This window comes from Choloepus didactylus, chromosome 10 (genome assembly GCF_015220235.1).
Source record: "Choloepus didactylus isolate mChoDid1 chromosome 10, mChoDid1.pri, whole genome shotgun sequence".
Lineage (NCBI taxonomy): Eukaryota > Metazoa > Chordata > Mammalia > Pilosa > Megalonychidae > Choloepus > Choloepus didactylus.
Genome location: NC_051316.1, coordinates 113,304,179 through 113,320,042, shown reverse-complemented (window position 1 = coordinate 113,320,042; position 15,864 = coordinate 113,304,179). Strand labels below are relative to the sequence as shown.

At 41.3% G+C, this 15,864-nt stretch overlaps 1 protein-coding gene across 6 annotated transcripts in view; it reads left to right on the top strand.

Moving 5' to 3' along the window:
- The window catches only part of PALM2AKAP2 (PALM2 and AKAP2 fusion), a 329,309-nt gene that overhangs the window by 65,347 nt on the left and 248,098 nt on the right, over window positions 1–15,864 (top strand). For all 6 annotated transcript variants that reach the window (XM_037798291.1, XM_037798292.1, XM_037798293.1 and 3 more), the window contains 2 exons: window positions 801–881; window positions 12,266–12,396. In XM_037798291.1, the coding sequence (XP_037654219.1) occupies window positions 801–881; window positions 12,266–12,396 (212 nt within the window). The remainder of the gene's footprint in view (window positions 1–800; window positions 882–12,265; window positions 12,397–15,864) is intronic.

The window sequence follows — 15,864 nt, the reverse complement described above, 5'->3', positions numbered from 1 at the left end:
GTTGTGGTGTGAATACAAGGGAGATGTATCTCTGTAAAACCAGTCTCTAGCATTACCTAGAAGTAAACACATGACGTCAAGGCTATAGGAACCATAGCAGATAATGTTTGTTGAGTTCTTACCTTGTCCCAGGCATCGTTCTAGGTCCTTTACCTGTGTTACCTCTTTAATCAGTGCCCAGCCATATGGTAGGTCATGTCCTTATCTCCATTTTCTGCAAGGGAAGACTGCTGAAGGTCACGCATGAAGCAAGGGTTGGAGCTGGGAGTGGGACCTAGGCAGACGGACTGCAGACGTCATATTTGCCGTATTCATTTGGTATGTCCAACTGGATGGTTTGCCCTACAGCATTTGAAATTATGTTGGATTATTGTGCGTCTGACTGTGATGAAATAAATCCAGCCCTAGAATTCCCTGTGTTTTTTTCTGTCATTTTTGAAGTTTGTAGCAACCACTGTCTTTTCAACTGAGACCATTTTATTCTTTGTCTCCAAATTACCACTACACAGAATGTGACTGTGTTTGTGTGTGTAAAATCCACCTTTTCTTCCGGATGAAATTGTTGCAGCTTGGCTGAGTGCGGAGAATTTCTCCCACTCACTGAGCCCACGGCAGACATGTTACGAGGACGCTGCTGCTTGCAACACCCCCAGAGCTGGAGGGGCAGGTGACACTGCCTGTGTGCCCAGCATCTCTGCAAGTGTCTGTACAGATGTGTGTTGCTGCTGCCGCTGCTGCTTCCTGCTTGAAACACCAACCCTCCCTTCCAAATCTTAACAGCCTCTTTCTTTATTTTCAAGGAAAAAAGAAAGAGGCAGACCGAAATAGAAGGCAAGCGACAACAGCTTGACGAGCAGATACTTCTGCTGCAGCATTCCAAGGTAAGCGGCGGCTCCACAGACCTAGTCCACAATTAGACATGCAGGTCACACCCTGGAGAGCGGGCACAGCCTCCTCTGCCATGCAGGCACTCCCGCCGCCAGAACCAGCCCTTTCCATTTAACCAGGAAACCATCTCTTGGCTTTTCTGGTGAATTTCTCCAATTCGGGGCATTGTTAGAGCATGCCAATTTCTGCAATTGTGAAGCGATTACTGTGCATGTAGATGGGGAGGGGAGTGTGTGTGCATGGGGAAGGTAGTGGTTATATATAGAGATTGGATGAGACTACTCCACATGGTGGGTGAGGCGGTGTGCCGGGGCTCCAGTGCAGAGGTGCTGCGTGTGTTTGTTCCAAGGATCCAAAAGATACGTTTAACATGTTATTCTTTTTTTTATTAAAAATATAAATATTTTCTTTCTTGGTATGGAGAAAAGGGAAGTAAAAACAGCAGTAAAGAAAAGAAGAACACTGTGTATTTCAGATTATACATTGTTTTTATTTTTACTTGAACGATTTTGGAAGTGTTCTGTGAGAACAAGCAATTGGTCCAAGACGGCATTTAAATGATTTGACCTTGGTTGGGTCTTCATTGTACCAGTGAAAAAAAAGAAAGTGAGTGAGTCCAGTGAGAGAGCAGGCAAGCGAGCTTTTCTTTCCTTTAAAACATAATGCACTTAAGTATCATAATTGATTACAGCCCCAGGAGAAAGCTCTGTCACTGTCACAGGAACTCTGCTGGTTGCAGAATGTTGCTTTCTGTTGCTCAGAGAATAATGTGACTACATTCCAGGGGCTAGCTGGGAGTTGCTGCTTCCCTTTGACTGTTCCTGGGCTTTTTAAGGAAAACCTTCTACTCCTTACCTCAAGTTGTTGTGACATTGCAGTGTCTTTGGGAGGTGGTGCTGACTTTCAGGGTAATGCTAGATATTGGATTTTCTGGATTTTTTAAAACAAGGTGAACCCCATTTCCCTATGATTCCATTTACTATTCTTCTCTAGAAACAGGGTTGTGCTAAATTAATCCCCAAAATTAGAATCATCAGCAAACTAGTTACTGATTTCAAATAGCAGCATGACCTGCATCTGCTTAGCATGTTTAGCATTATCTTTAACCGGAGAAATTTTTTTTTTTAAGAAAGAAAAGCAACATTTCTGGCTCTTCATTTTGTAATCCATTATTGGATCTTCCTTTGTAGGAACTTGCAGCTCATGCCATATGCCGTTGCTCTTTGCTTACTACATCCCTGAGGGAGGATTGAGGGCTAAAATTAGTGTCCTCTCCTTAAAGAGGGGGAGGGGGGCTTCAAAACACTTAGTAGGATGGAGTGAATTGTTCAAGGTCAGTCTGGACAGAGCTGGGTCTCTGTCTCATAGTAGTCAATTCACTAGCTATAAGAGACCAAAATGTACTAAAATCTCAGTGAATTCTTAGTGAAAGGTGAACTTTTTAATAGGAAGACTGAAAGAATAAGAGAGGCTGCTTTTGATGGACGGCCCCTCCTCTTTAAGCTCAATGTGATTCTTTGCTTTTGCGCTCCTTAAGTCAAAACTCAGGTGGTAAACATACAGCAGAAGATCAAGTTTATTTTATCCTGCTTCTAATCATTCTGAGTGCCAAATAAGATACTAAGGACCCAGAGCAATTCATTGCTAATGTCAAGCACATTATCACAACATTCACTTCATAGTCCGTGAATCCATTTTCCTTCCTTCCATCCATCCATCCATCCAACAGAAACAACAGTAAAAAAAATGACTTAGTACTGCCTTAGTACTACGTGGGGAAGTAGTGAGATTGCTTGAAGGACTTGGAAACATGGAAATAAGATAGTTCTTTATGGTTATCCTTGTGAATTTTCACACAGTTGATGAGATTGGCTATCTAGGGAACACCCAACACTCTCACCAAGTTACTCTTGCTATAATCACAGGGAGCAAGGACTGGAAGGTGATTGTAATTTAATAAGTGGAGACCCATGAGTTGTTCTTTTCTCTCTGGAGAAGGAAGGCCCGTACCGACAGATAGGGTAGATTGTTAACCTTGAAGAACGAAGAAGGAAAGCGCAGAGATTCTGAAGGCAGCGAGGTTTATCTGGTATTTCCCTGGAGAGAGCCAGGGAGGCACCAAGTTCCTGTTCACTGGTGTGATGGTGTCTGTGCTAAGGAGGGAAAAGTCGTCAGGTCTCACTGTGGCCTGTGAGAAACTTCCCTCAGGACTCCTCTTCTCTTTGTGCTGAATCCATCCTCCCCAAAATAATTGATTTATTTTTATAATAAGGAAGGGGCACCTGATTAAGAGATATGATCACTTCAGGCCCCCCCCCAAAGAATATGTTCACTTTAAATTGACTGTTGACTGAACTTGAGTAATGTGAGTCATCTTCCCTGCGGTTGTTCAGTCCTTAGCTTGGCGGCCTTCCCCCTGGATGGTAATAAATTCATGAGATTATGTTCCTCTGTGAGCCTTTTAGTGGAGAGTCCGCCAGCTTCCTCCAGGCAGCATGGAGACCTTGTCACCCCCCAGGTCCACCTTAGTAATGGTCACCGTTGTTTTGAGTGCCTATCAGGTGCCCAACACTTTCAGTACATCCCCTCAATAATGACTGCAGGGTAGCTATTACTCTTCTGGTTTAGAAGTGAGGAAACAAACTCAAATAATTTGCCCAAGAACACAGAGACTATAAGTGGGAGAGCCCAGATCGAAACCCAAGCCTGTCTGTCTCCAAAGACCATGCTGTTGCCATGACATTGTTCTCTCTGAGCAAAATGTTTTTTTTGAATACTTTTTCTAGAGAGATGCTGATCATGGCCATTGTTGCCTTTCTTCTTTAAGTATATATTCATGGACTCCAAAAAATTGAGACTATGCAGAGACATGCCACAAAGATTATTGATAGTTCCTTGAAGTAGAAAATATCAGCAGATACACCAGTAATAAAATATCTGTTTTACTAATTCACAAAATGCCAGATGCTGTCAAAGAATAAAGTATTCTCAATGCAAAGTTAAATGAAAAGCATTAGAATTAGATTTCATATTATTAAGATATAATTCTATCATCAGATAGTCCATGGACACTTATTCAGTGAGACAAATTATTTAGACAGAGTCAGTGGTGTCAAAGCAAATAAATAGAAGGCAAAACAATAGTTTTGGTATTTGTGTATTTGTTTAATATACTTGCTATTTGCTATATTTAGGAGGATACAGTGAGTAGTTCCACAAAATGGAATACCATTAATTTATATAGGGACTGTGAGCAATTTCTGTAATTAATGAAGAACCAAAGTACAAAATGTTAAAATATTAGCCGCTGTACCCCAGTGATTAGGGAACTTCAGGATGCTTTGAAGTTTTAGCCAAATTAAACTCATATTTCTTTTTCCACGGACTTTGGCTGTATTCAGTATCTCATATTTGTGATGTAAGAATTTCCAAGAACTACTCACAAATGGGAGCAAGTAAGCAGTTTTTTAGCTGTATTATTTTTGCTGATTATCAAAGAAAGAAGTGTATGCTCATTGCAAAAAAATAGATTTACAGGTATAGGAAAATGTAAAGTAAAACATACCAACTTTTTTATATCAACTCACCATCCAGATGTAGCCCTCTCAGGGGTATAGTTTTCTGTATTGTTCCGCACAATATATTTCTGTAGATTAAGATATGTAACCCTTATTCACAGGCCTTACCTGCCTTGATTGGTAAAAATGAAATTATATTAACATTATTATCCAATTATGTTAACCTTCTCCTCTTTTTTGATTTTTATATATGGACTATTTTAAATTCCCATACAAAACTTTATACTTTTTATGAATTCATATATAGCACTCTTTTTATGATTTCTGGCTTTGATGCTATCCTTAAAAGGGACCTCTCCTTCTCTAACACTTACCTGTGATATTCCTTATACTTCAGTGGTTTTAGTCTACCTAGCATTTATTTTCCTGTAGGATATGAGGTAGGAATATATAACTTTACTTTTTATTATTGGTGAGCCAGCTGTCTCAACATGATTTGTTGATTAATTCATCCTTTTCCTCACTGATTTAAATGTCTTCCTTATCATATAAAGATTTCTCACTTATACTCAGGTCTGCCATTTGTTTATTTTTTAATATTATATTTGTGTATTATATATTTGTATATTATATTTTAATATGTTGTAATATTTCATAAGGCAAGAGCCATCATTATTCTTCTTTTAAACATTTGTCTTGACTTTTTATTCTGTTGAAAATCATTTTTTATTTTTATTGTTTTTATAATGTTACTTGTGATTATGTGCATTTTTAAAAAATAAATCAATGATTGTATTATAGCAGAACAGGCCAAGTTTTATATTCCCTTTTCCCTTGGTTGAATTGCTAGAGATTTGTCTAATTTATTGGTCTGTTCAAAATATAGCACATAAATACAACTCAGTATGTATGCAGTGTCAAATGAATTCCTTTGGGACCATCACATTTATGAAGATCTGTATGACAAAAGCAGCAATGTCAGAATCAAATTGCTAATACCACATCTTCAATAAATAAGCTGCCTTTGAATTATTTATTCATGAGCAGGGAATCCTGACTAGAGTTTTCCTCTAGTCCAAGCTATGAAACCTGTCATTATATTTTAAAGATCACAGCTTTTACTTTCAAGAAGAACGAATGAAAATGATCAAAAACTGAATTGTGACCCTGCAAAATGTTTATTGTCAGCCCACCAAGGTCATTTGCTGAATATCCCAAAGGTATCAGGAACCTTGCTGCAAAGATGTTACAGTGTCTTTCACTATTTTGAACTGGCATTTAGCACTAACTTTAGATTTTTCTTGGTTTTAAGATTGTGTGAAAGGCCTATTTCAAACTCAAAAATATTGAACTGATAAGCAAGGTACACAGCATAAAGGGTTTTTCTGTCTCATCCTTTTCTCCATCATGTCTTCCCTGCATGAAGAACCTGAGAGGAAGATAAAATTTGATTTCTTCTATCAGAAGTCTTAAGTCTCTTTCTCCCAGTGTGGACGTACCATGTAACAGAATCTCAAGATCAAACCACAATCTTTTTGGGGGTGACTTGGGAGGAAGGAGTGGGTTAGAGGGGAGAAGAGGGGACAGAGCAAGGGGACATGAATGAATGACTGAGGATTCAATCACAACTGTTGCCCCACCCTGAATTTAATCCATTTTCTATCAGAAAATTCAATTTAGCCAGTTTCCAGCCATCATCCATTAACCCTGTCAATGCCAGCTTTAGCCAGATTATAGGTGAGTGAAAGATTTAGAGTAAAGTCATAAAAGAATAAGAAGAAATCACAGGTGAATTTTTTATAATCTTAGGGTGAGGAAGTTTTATCTAAGTATGACATTAAAGTCAGACCCAAAAAAGTAAAAATGTTGCTAGATATGACTATAAAAATTGCATGTCTCATCAGGAAAAAGAAAATCATTCTTAGAACAAACTCCAAACCCCTTATAAGGCTATAGAATCCTGCCTGATCTTATTCCTGCCTTTCTTCATCCTCATCTTGTTTTATCCCCTGCCCATTGTGATCCACACAGACTTTTTTTTTTGGCCTCCAAACATGCCAAATCTGGTTCCTTCTCTGGGCTGCTGAATTTGCCAATCCTTCTGCACAGTGTTCCTCCCTAGAGCTTAGTGGGATTAGCATCCCCTTCTTCAGCTCTCACCTCAAATGTCAAATCCTCAGAAAGACCTCTCCTACCTAAAGTGTCCTCCCTCAGTCCCTCTCTCTCATATTGTCCATTTGTCTCCTGCCGTGCACATATCATAGTCTGAAATTACTTTGTTTCCTCGCTTATTGCAAAGGCTCCATGAGAGCAGGGTCTTGCCCATCTTCTGGAGCTGTATCTTTGGGGCCCAGCACTGCGCTGGGCATGTAGTGAACGCACAGGGGCCTTCCTGTTCCGAGCTGGGGACAAGGAGGAGACATAGTTTGTGAGAAGATGAGAAGTGCTAGTTTGGATTTCTGAGTTTGAGCAGCCTGTGGGAGTGCATCAGGCACTTGGATGGTCATGGGTTCTGATGCAGTACCACTCAGATTGTGGTCCTCGGACCTGCAGCGTCAACCGCAGCATCACCTGGGAGCTGGTTAAATTTAAAATTCTCAGGCCTTATTGCAGATTTGCCAAGTCAGAATCTCTGTTTGAGATGCTCTGTTCTCTGTTCTAGTTTTGTTTCCCTAGACTGGACAGGCCCTTAGAGCAAGAATATTTATGTGAGGAACTCTTTCTGTCCAGCCTTTCAGGAGCCCCCATTTGTCCAGCTGCTACCCTTCATCTGCTCTCTTTCCTTTTCTTCACTCTTCACGGTTGCATCTATTTGACAAATGTGAAGTTTTGACAGTTCTTAGCAACTGTAAGCTATGGCCCATTCCTGTTTTTTTTTTTTTTTTTTAACATGTAATTTGGAGAATAAGGCAAATATAACCCTTTGCTGGGTTATAGTGTAAATATTCTCTTGGGGTAGAGTAGGAACATGTTGGAAGTAATGTAGTTATTATAGGTTATTAGTGTTTTCTTATTTCTTTATTTTGCTTTTGTTTGAAGTGTTTTTATTGTCTTTTTAAAATTTTTTTTTTAATTTTCTGATAATGTTAATTGAAAAAAAAATACAATGACAAAAAGATACATGCAGAGGCCCCTTGAAAAGCTAGGGGAAAATACAGAGGTGTTGGGCTTCCCTGGATGGCTCAGTGTTCTCACAAACATTGAGGACTGGTGGTATGATGTGCCGAGCCATCTATCTCGGGACTTGCCCTTATGAAATTCTTTACTGCAAAGGAGAGGCTAAACCTGGTTGTGCCTAAGAGTCTCCTCCTGAGTACCTCTGGGTTGCTCAGATGTGGCCCTCTCTCTCTAAGCCAACTTGGCGGGTGAAATCACTGCCCTTCCCCCTGCGTGGGACCTGACTTCCAGGAGTGTGACTCTCCCTGGCAATGCAGGATATGACTCCCAGGGATGAATCTGGACCCGACATTGTGGGATTGAGAACATCTTGACCAAAAGGGGGATGTGAAATGAAACGAAATAAAGTTTCAGTGGCTGAGAGATTCCAAATGGAGTTGAGAGGTCACTCTGGTGGGCACTCTTATGCACTAATAGATAACCCTTTTTAGGTTTTAATGTATTGGAATAACTAGAAGTAAATACCTGAAACTAACAAACTGCAACCCAGTAGCCTTGACTCTTGAAGATGTATGTATAACAATGTAGCTTACAAGGTGACAGTATGATTGGGAAAGTCTTGTGGATTGCACTCCCTTTACCCAGTGTATGGATGGATGAGTAGAAAAACAGGGACAAAAAACTAAAGGATAAAATAGGGCAGGAAGGGGAAGATGATGGGGGTGTTCTTTGTTTACTCATTTTTTCCTACGCTTATCTTCTCTTTTTCGAGTACAAGGAAAATGTTCAAAAAAATAGATGGGGGTGATGAATGAATAACTTTATGATGGTAATGTGAACAATTGATCGTACACTTTGGATGATTGTATGGTATGTGAATATATCTAAATAAAATTGAATATTTAAAAAAAAACACTTTTTGTTTCCAGTTCCGGTTTTCGCTTCTGAGCTCTGGTTGTCATCAGATTCTGAAGCACTCAAGCAGTAAATAAGGACCAGAACAGGAGAGGGGAAACTGGTGCTTTTGGTCATCGTGCCATAGACTCAGGCCCAAGGCAGTCACCCTCAGAGGCAACAAAGAGGGGTCTGGAGCAGGCTAAGGAATCTTTGAAGCTTGAATCCTTGATTTCCCCTATAAGTGTTACAGTAGTAAGACAAGTATAGAGTCAGCTGTGCTTTTTTTTTTTTTTTTAACATTAGAAAGCGAAAGAACAGAATGAACAGAAACAATGGTAATTAGTACTAAGTATGTGCCAGGCACTTTTTTGTGTATGAATTCATTTCTTCTTCATAGCAACCCCTGAAATAAGCACTGTTGTCATCTGCATTGGACTGATGAGAAAACTGAGGCTCAGAGAGATTAAGGACACTGTATTAGTTAGGATTCTCTAGGGAAACAGAATCAACAAGAGATATCTATAAATATAAGATTTATAAAAGTGTCTCATACAACTATGGGTATGCACAAGTCCAAATTCCATAGGGCAGGCAGCAAACTGACAACTCCAATGAAGATGTTCGATGAACTCCTCAGGAAACAAACTGGCAACTTGAATGAACGTGTTCGATGAACTCCTCAGGAAACAAACTGGCAACTTGAATGAACGTGTTCGATGAACTCCTCAGGAAACAATCTGGCAACTTCAACAAACTCCTCAGGAAACGCTTTGCTGGCCAGCCAAAGAAGAAGTGAAGGTCCTCTGTCTTGCTTAAAAGTCTTCAACTGATTGGATTAAATCCAGCTGACTGCATTCTCTCATTGTAGAAGACATGCCCTTCATTGACATCATCAGTCACAGCTGTAGCCAGTTGACTGATGATTTAATAAACCAGCCTATTGGTTTATTAACCAGCCACAAACGTCCTCTCAGCAACGGTTAGGCCCATGCTTGCTTGACCAGACACCTGGGTACCAATACCTGGCCAAGTTGACACATGAACTTAACCATCACAGAGCCCGTGCCAGGTCATGCAGCTAGTAAATGAGAGGTACGGTCTATTTCCATGCCGACCAGCTCCAGAGTCTGTACTTTCAGCTTCTGTTCAACACAACTTCTCCCAGTGTATGAACAGTCTGTTTGAGGAATTTTGAGTGGCTTGAGTGGAGGCAGGGGTTCTGAATTTTATTTTCCTTCTGTAGCCCACTGAGGACGAGCAGCCAACTTTCCCCACCCATTCCCACTTTCCATTGGAAAAGGATCACTGCAAAAAAAGCTTTGGAGAGCAACCAAAATAAACAAATTGTTCTGTGAACTTCTGTATATGATTTTATATTATAAAACATGCCTAATGCTGCCCTGCCCCCCATGTGGGACAGGACTCCCAGGGATGAGACTGGCCCTAGCATCGTGAGATTGAGAATGCCTTCTTGACCAAAAGGGAGAAAATAAATGAAACAAAATAGAGCTTCAGTGGCTGAGAGATCTCAAATAGAGTCGAGAGGTCAATCTGGAGGTTATCCTTATGCATTATATAGATACTCGTTTTTAGTCTCTAGTGTATTAGAATAGCTAGAAGGAAATACCTGAATCTGTTGACGGTAATCCAGTAGACTTGATTCTTGATGATGATTGTGTAACTATGTAGCTTTTATCATGTGACCATGTGATAGTGAAAACCTGGTGACTGACACTCCTTTGACCAGTGTACGGGCAGATGAGTAATAAAATAATGATAAAAATATATAAATAATAGGGGGAGATAAGGAGTATGGGATGATTTGGGTGTTTTTTTATTCAATATATTTTTTCTTTATTTTTGAGTAATGAAAATGTTTGAAAATTTATTGTGGCTAATAAGTGCACAACTATACGATGATACTGTGAGCCATTGATTGTATACTTTGGATAGATTATATGGTGTGAGAGTGTGTCTCAATAAAATTATATTTAAAAGAAAAATGTCCTATAAACTGTAAACAAAAAAAGCAGTGCTTTTTTGCACTTACTTTGGTGGTATTAGCACATTATTTATGCAGACCTCATTTGCAGGCAACATGTTACCAATGACGTTTAACTGTATAAGAATTTTGGGGTCAAGTGAGGGTTCATGTCTACAATCACATTAGCAGTTCATTTAAGGAACACATATATGAATCTTCATGTCTAATGATTAGAAAGTTATGGATCGAGTGCTATAAACGTGCCTCTTGATGCCCTGTAAGAGTAGCCAAACAGACCTCCACAGACTATGATTTATAATTAAAAAGTGAGAATGACAACAGTGATGTCCATGGCACCCTGGGCACCACGCGGATCATGTGTTGTAACGAAGGTCCTTCCCAGAATTGCCGGAATTCCACCCATCGGAACTTGCTCCTCTGCATCCAGCAGGGTCTCTGCAGTGCTTAGTGGATGACGGACTTCCCAGTGGAATGGTGAATCGGAACCATTAGTGTATTATAATTTGTTATTACTAAATGTTGGTACTTTTTAATAGCTTGTCTTATGGGTCCATAATAAGTAGCTGTCAATCCCATGTAAAAACGAGTCTTTGGAACTGTGCATCCTTCACTCATAAGAGCTACAGAAAAGAATCTGTGGTGTTAATTTTTGTCCACAATGTTAGAGACAGGTCTCATTCTCTTATTTCTTTAAATCAGATTTACTCTGCTCTAAGAGTTCCCTGGCTAGACAAAAATTCAAAACTCGGTCATGAGGAGAGCTCCCTTTCCTTCCTTTCCTTGCTCATAAAAACCTAACGAAATCAAACAAACTTCTGTGGAGAGGTGATGCCAGGGAACCACGGAACATGGTCCTCACTCTGCGTCAGCCGCCGTCAGAGCCTTAAGTGCTGTTCCTTCGGTTGCCCACTGCTGCTGGAAAGAGCTGGTCCCACGCCCTGCTTCTGGAGATGTGGTGGTGCCTACATGCCTGTGACCACTGACTGGCCCCCAGGGACCCTCACTGGGCCTCAGCCACAAACTGCAGGGTCCAGCCAGACACCCAGTAGCTGCCATCTGCCATCAGGGGGGCCATGAAACCCCAATCAAAAAGCCCCTCTCACACTTCCGTACCTTGCATTTTAGGGAGTTTCCACATGCCTTTCTCATGAGCTGGATTTCATCTCTTCTCTCAAGCAGTGAGCCACTAATCCCATCCCCAACTGTTGGCCTGAAACCCCAAAACTTTTTATCCTACTCCACAGTATTTTAGTACATTGGCATATGTGGGGTGCATGCCTTTAAAAACATTTGGAGGCCACTGCTGAGGACAGTTGGGAGTCTTCGAAGATTTTTAAGGGCATACCTGACATAGATTCATCTTTTAAAAAGAACACTTTAATATGGACTCGATATTGAGTGATCTTAAGAAATTTTATAGTGGAGTTATAGTTTCATAGAAAAATATTCTAATTTTTTGAAAGAGTTTACTAAGTGTTTATGGGTGAAGTGTCATGATGTTTGTAATTTACAATGTTTCAGTGGAAAAAATGGGGAAATGTGGCAAAATGTTACTAGCAGTTAAATTTAGATGAGGTCATATGTTCATTCATTATGAAGATTCCTCTATGTTTCTGTGTTTTCACCTTCTTCAGTAATAGGGAATGTAGAAGTGAATCCCTGTGGTGGCTCTTTGGAGGTCGGGCTGAAGGGAAGTAGGGAGCCACATTAGAGAGGAAGGTGATGGCCGCCATCCAGGTGAACAGTGATGCTGGGTGGAGCCACGACAGTGTCACTGCGGAGAGAGGAGGGGGTGGACGGGAAGGTGTCAACTCTGCTCTTCTTTCCTTCATTCCCACAGTCCAAAGTGCTTCGGGAGAAATGGCTGCTGCAGGGCGTACCCGCTGGAACTGCTGAAGAGGAAGAAGCCAGGCGGCGGCAGTCTGAGGAGGATGAGTTCAGAGTCAGGCAGCTTGAAGACAACATTCAGAGGTACGTGGCTTCCGGCCCAGTCGCCCCGTGTTTGCAGTGGAGTCACCACTACTCTCCTCTAGGGGGCGGTTCTCAGAGCTGCCCCCTTTTCCCGGTGCTTTAGAGATACCTTCCTGAACAGAGTACATTCAATATCATGTCAACTTTTCTAGTGACCCAGAGTTATTATTCTGAATAGCATTTATCATACTGGGCTGCAGTGCGATACAGTGATGTCTTCATGGGCAATGAAATGTGTAAGAAGCTTGCCCCTTCACTAAAGCCCCCCAATTGGTGAGCTTTTTTGAGTTCTTCTATCAACTTTTGCCTTTTTCCTCCTTTGCTTCAGGCTGAGCTATTATTGTTGTAGTGGGTCTGTTTTCTAATTTGCTGCATCTGATCACTTTTGAAATGGGAAAACTGAAACTGAGGTCTTGGAGTTAAAATGAAATGTGAAAAAGAGCTGAGTGAGGGCCAGAGAGGGCACCATTGAGAGTTACGTGTCTGCACTCTAAAACTGAACTATGTGTTGTCTACTTTGACTTCAGAGGATGGTTTGCTTCTTCTATGGTTCTCAACAGTTAAGTGACCTCCCTGGGGCCACTGGCTGGCCAGGCTCACACAAGAGCAAAAATGCAGGTTTCCACTTGGGAACTGTAGCCATCAAAGGTCTCAGCACACCTAGAGATTCAGGGTGGGGGTGGGGGTGGTGATGCCCTAGGACCACATCTCCTCCTCACTCCCCTCCCACCAAATTCTGTCTGAAATCTTACCCTCGAGAGCTTCATCTCATTCTCTTGAGATCCTGAGCTCCTTCAGGATACAGAGGGTAGTGGCTAAACTACTCCCAGCCATTTATACTTGAGAGTGAATGAAGACTCTGAGGGCACCCAGGAGACTCCAGTCATGTCACCAAAGGGAAAACCAGGTGGAATGTGAGCCCCAAAGACATATTTCAACCTATGTCCCTGCTTTTCTTGGCTCCAAAGTCCCTTAAAGAGCACTCAGAGCAGCTTGGCCAAGCTTTGCTTGTGGGGGAAAAGAGCCAAGAAAAAGTGTGTTTATACACACACACACAATTATATATGTTATGTGTACATACACACATACACATTTTTTAATAAAATACAAAGGGTAAAGGTTAAACTGTTCCTAGCCCTTGGAAGGAGAAAAGTGTAATCCTGTACATACGGGATTCAGTTTGTGAGAACCGGTACTTCTGGGACCACAGAAAGAAGGGAAGGAAAGGACTTCCTGTTAGAAGCCCAGAAGATGGAAAAGGGATGGGTTGGAGTGAAGCAGCTCGGAGTCCTGAGCCTCAGGGTTTCCCTCTCCTCAGAAATGGCTCTGCTTGCTACATCTTAGACAAGAGGGGGGAGCCAAGGATTATTGGAAATGTTGACAATAAATGGGAGAGGCAAAGGCAGCTCTGCAAAATGGTTTTATAGGAAGTTTGCCTTTAGATCTCACAGTGATAAGAGCATGATGCTTTTAGCTGTAGTGATAGTTGACACAATACAGCGTCTCTTTATTTTTCTCTTGTTAAAAGTTCCAGTCACTTTCCTGTCTCTTTCTTACTGGTATTACATAATCACAACAGATGTGTCTGGCACAAAGTACATCTTCATAACTATTTCTTGACTGACAGGGGTGGGACTGGATCCACCATGCCTCTGGGGGCCCCTGCCTGGCAGAGGAAGCCAGGGAGATTACTCGCCAGTCCACCTTGGCAAAATCTTAGCAACCAAGTGGCCTGGGCACAGACTATTCATATGAGAACTGTAGTTCAGGTTCAGGGTGGGCCAGTGTTGTGCTGCTAAAGAGTTCCAGGTTGGAGTGAAAAAACCTTGATGAGAATTCCAGGCAGACTTGATGTGGAGAGAGGCAGTGCAGATGCTTGTGGGCAGAAAACTTGGTTTAAAAATTATTTTTATAAAATCTGGATTGCTTTTCTCATTGAGCCTGACATGGGCATTCACTTCAACCAGTGGGTGTTGTAATAGACAGAAGGCAGAAAGGATTTGGAAAAGAGAATCAAATTAATTATATTACCTTTTGTTTTTCTTACATGGCATTGGACAATGTGGTTTTTCCCATCAAATTGGCGGGTTCACTTTGAATTGAACATAAAAATTTTGTTATTTTGGCCCAATAGGGGATAACACACCTTTTGGACAAGCCATTCTGCATAGTGGGAGAGTCTTAAACTGAGATTCAGTTTTGGCTAAATTAATATTGGAGTGAGGTTTAAGAGTTAGGGGTTGGTTAATAGTTTAGTTGGTAATGATCATACTAAGAAAAATAAAGGAAATTTCTTTTATCTTTTGAGTCAACAAACTAAAGAACTTGCTCAGTGTATGCAGGTGATCCATTTGAGCCCCTTTAAGAGACAAATACCCTCACCAAAAGGAAAGAAATCATAACAGCCTAAAGGAGTGGGGAGTACACTGGCCTGGATTCAGGGGCCGTTTCCTTCTGCCCCAGTCATGGCTTTTTGGGGGCACTGGCCATCTAGCTGTGGGACGGGTTGTGTCCCTTGGAACTGCTTGCTATAGGATCAGGGTTGCCAGTGGGCATCATTTTCTCCCCAGGGTTTCCTGAGGGAGTGAGTGTCTTCATACCCTGGAAGTCAGCTTCTGCTTCCCCTTTTCTTACTCCCATCTTCTCTACTGTGCTGTCCAGCATCTTTAAGCTCCAATCCCAGGGGAAGAAAGGAGCTGCTTTCTCTCATCCCTTAAAAGATACTCAGTCACCCAAATCAGTTTCCTATAGTCAAAGCATAATTTAGTTCTCTCTCACAGCACATCATTTGAATAACTAAAGAAAGATTTATAAACGTAAGCATCCTACAGGGTTATACAATCTATGCAGAATGGTTGGGTGGCTCTGCTAATTTTGGCTGAGCTCGACTAAATGGCTCTAAGCTTCAGGTTAGATTGAGTCTGCTCTTATTCTCCCTGGACTAACGAACCAGCCAGGGCATTTCCTTTTTATGGCAATGACAGGGATGCAAGAGGGCTGAAGAGAAATAAGGCCTTGGCTCAGAACTGCCCATAAGCCATTAGCCAAAGGCAAGTCACATGGGAAACCCAAAATCAAGGGCAGGAGACGACTTTTGACCTTCAGTGGAAGGAACTTCAGCGTTACGTGGCAAAGGGCCAGATACAGGGAGGGGTGAAGAATGGTAGCTAATGATTTAATCTTTGAGAAACATGGTTGTTGAATTGAAAACGGCAATGTAGGTACTGACCAGCATTAGGGAAACTACAAAAAAGCAAATTAACGAGAAAGAAGACAAGAATTCAGAGGGAGTGGGAAATGAGTATAAGAGAAAATGTGAGTGACTTGGAGATGAGATTTAGAATCTTATCTTCCTATAATATGAATCTAGAAAAGGGTCTACAGATAAGATGCAGCAGAACCACTAAATAAAGAAATTCTAAAGAAAACTTTCTTCATTTGAAGCAGAACGCTAATCTGTAGATCTTT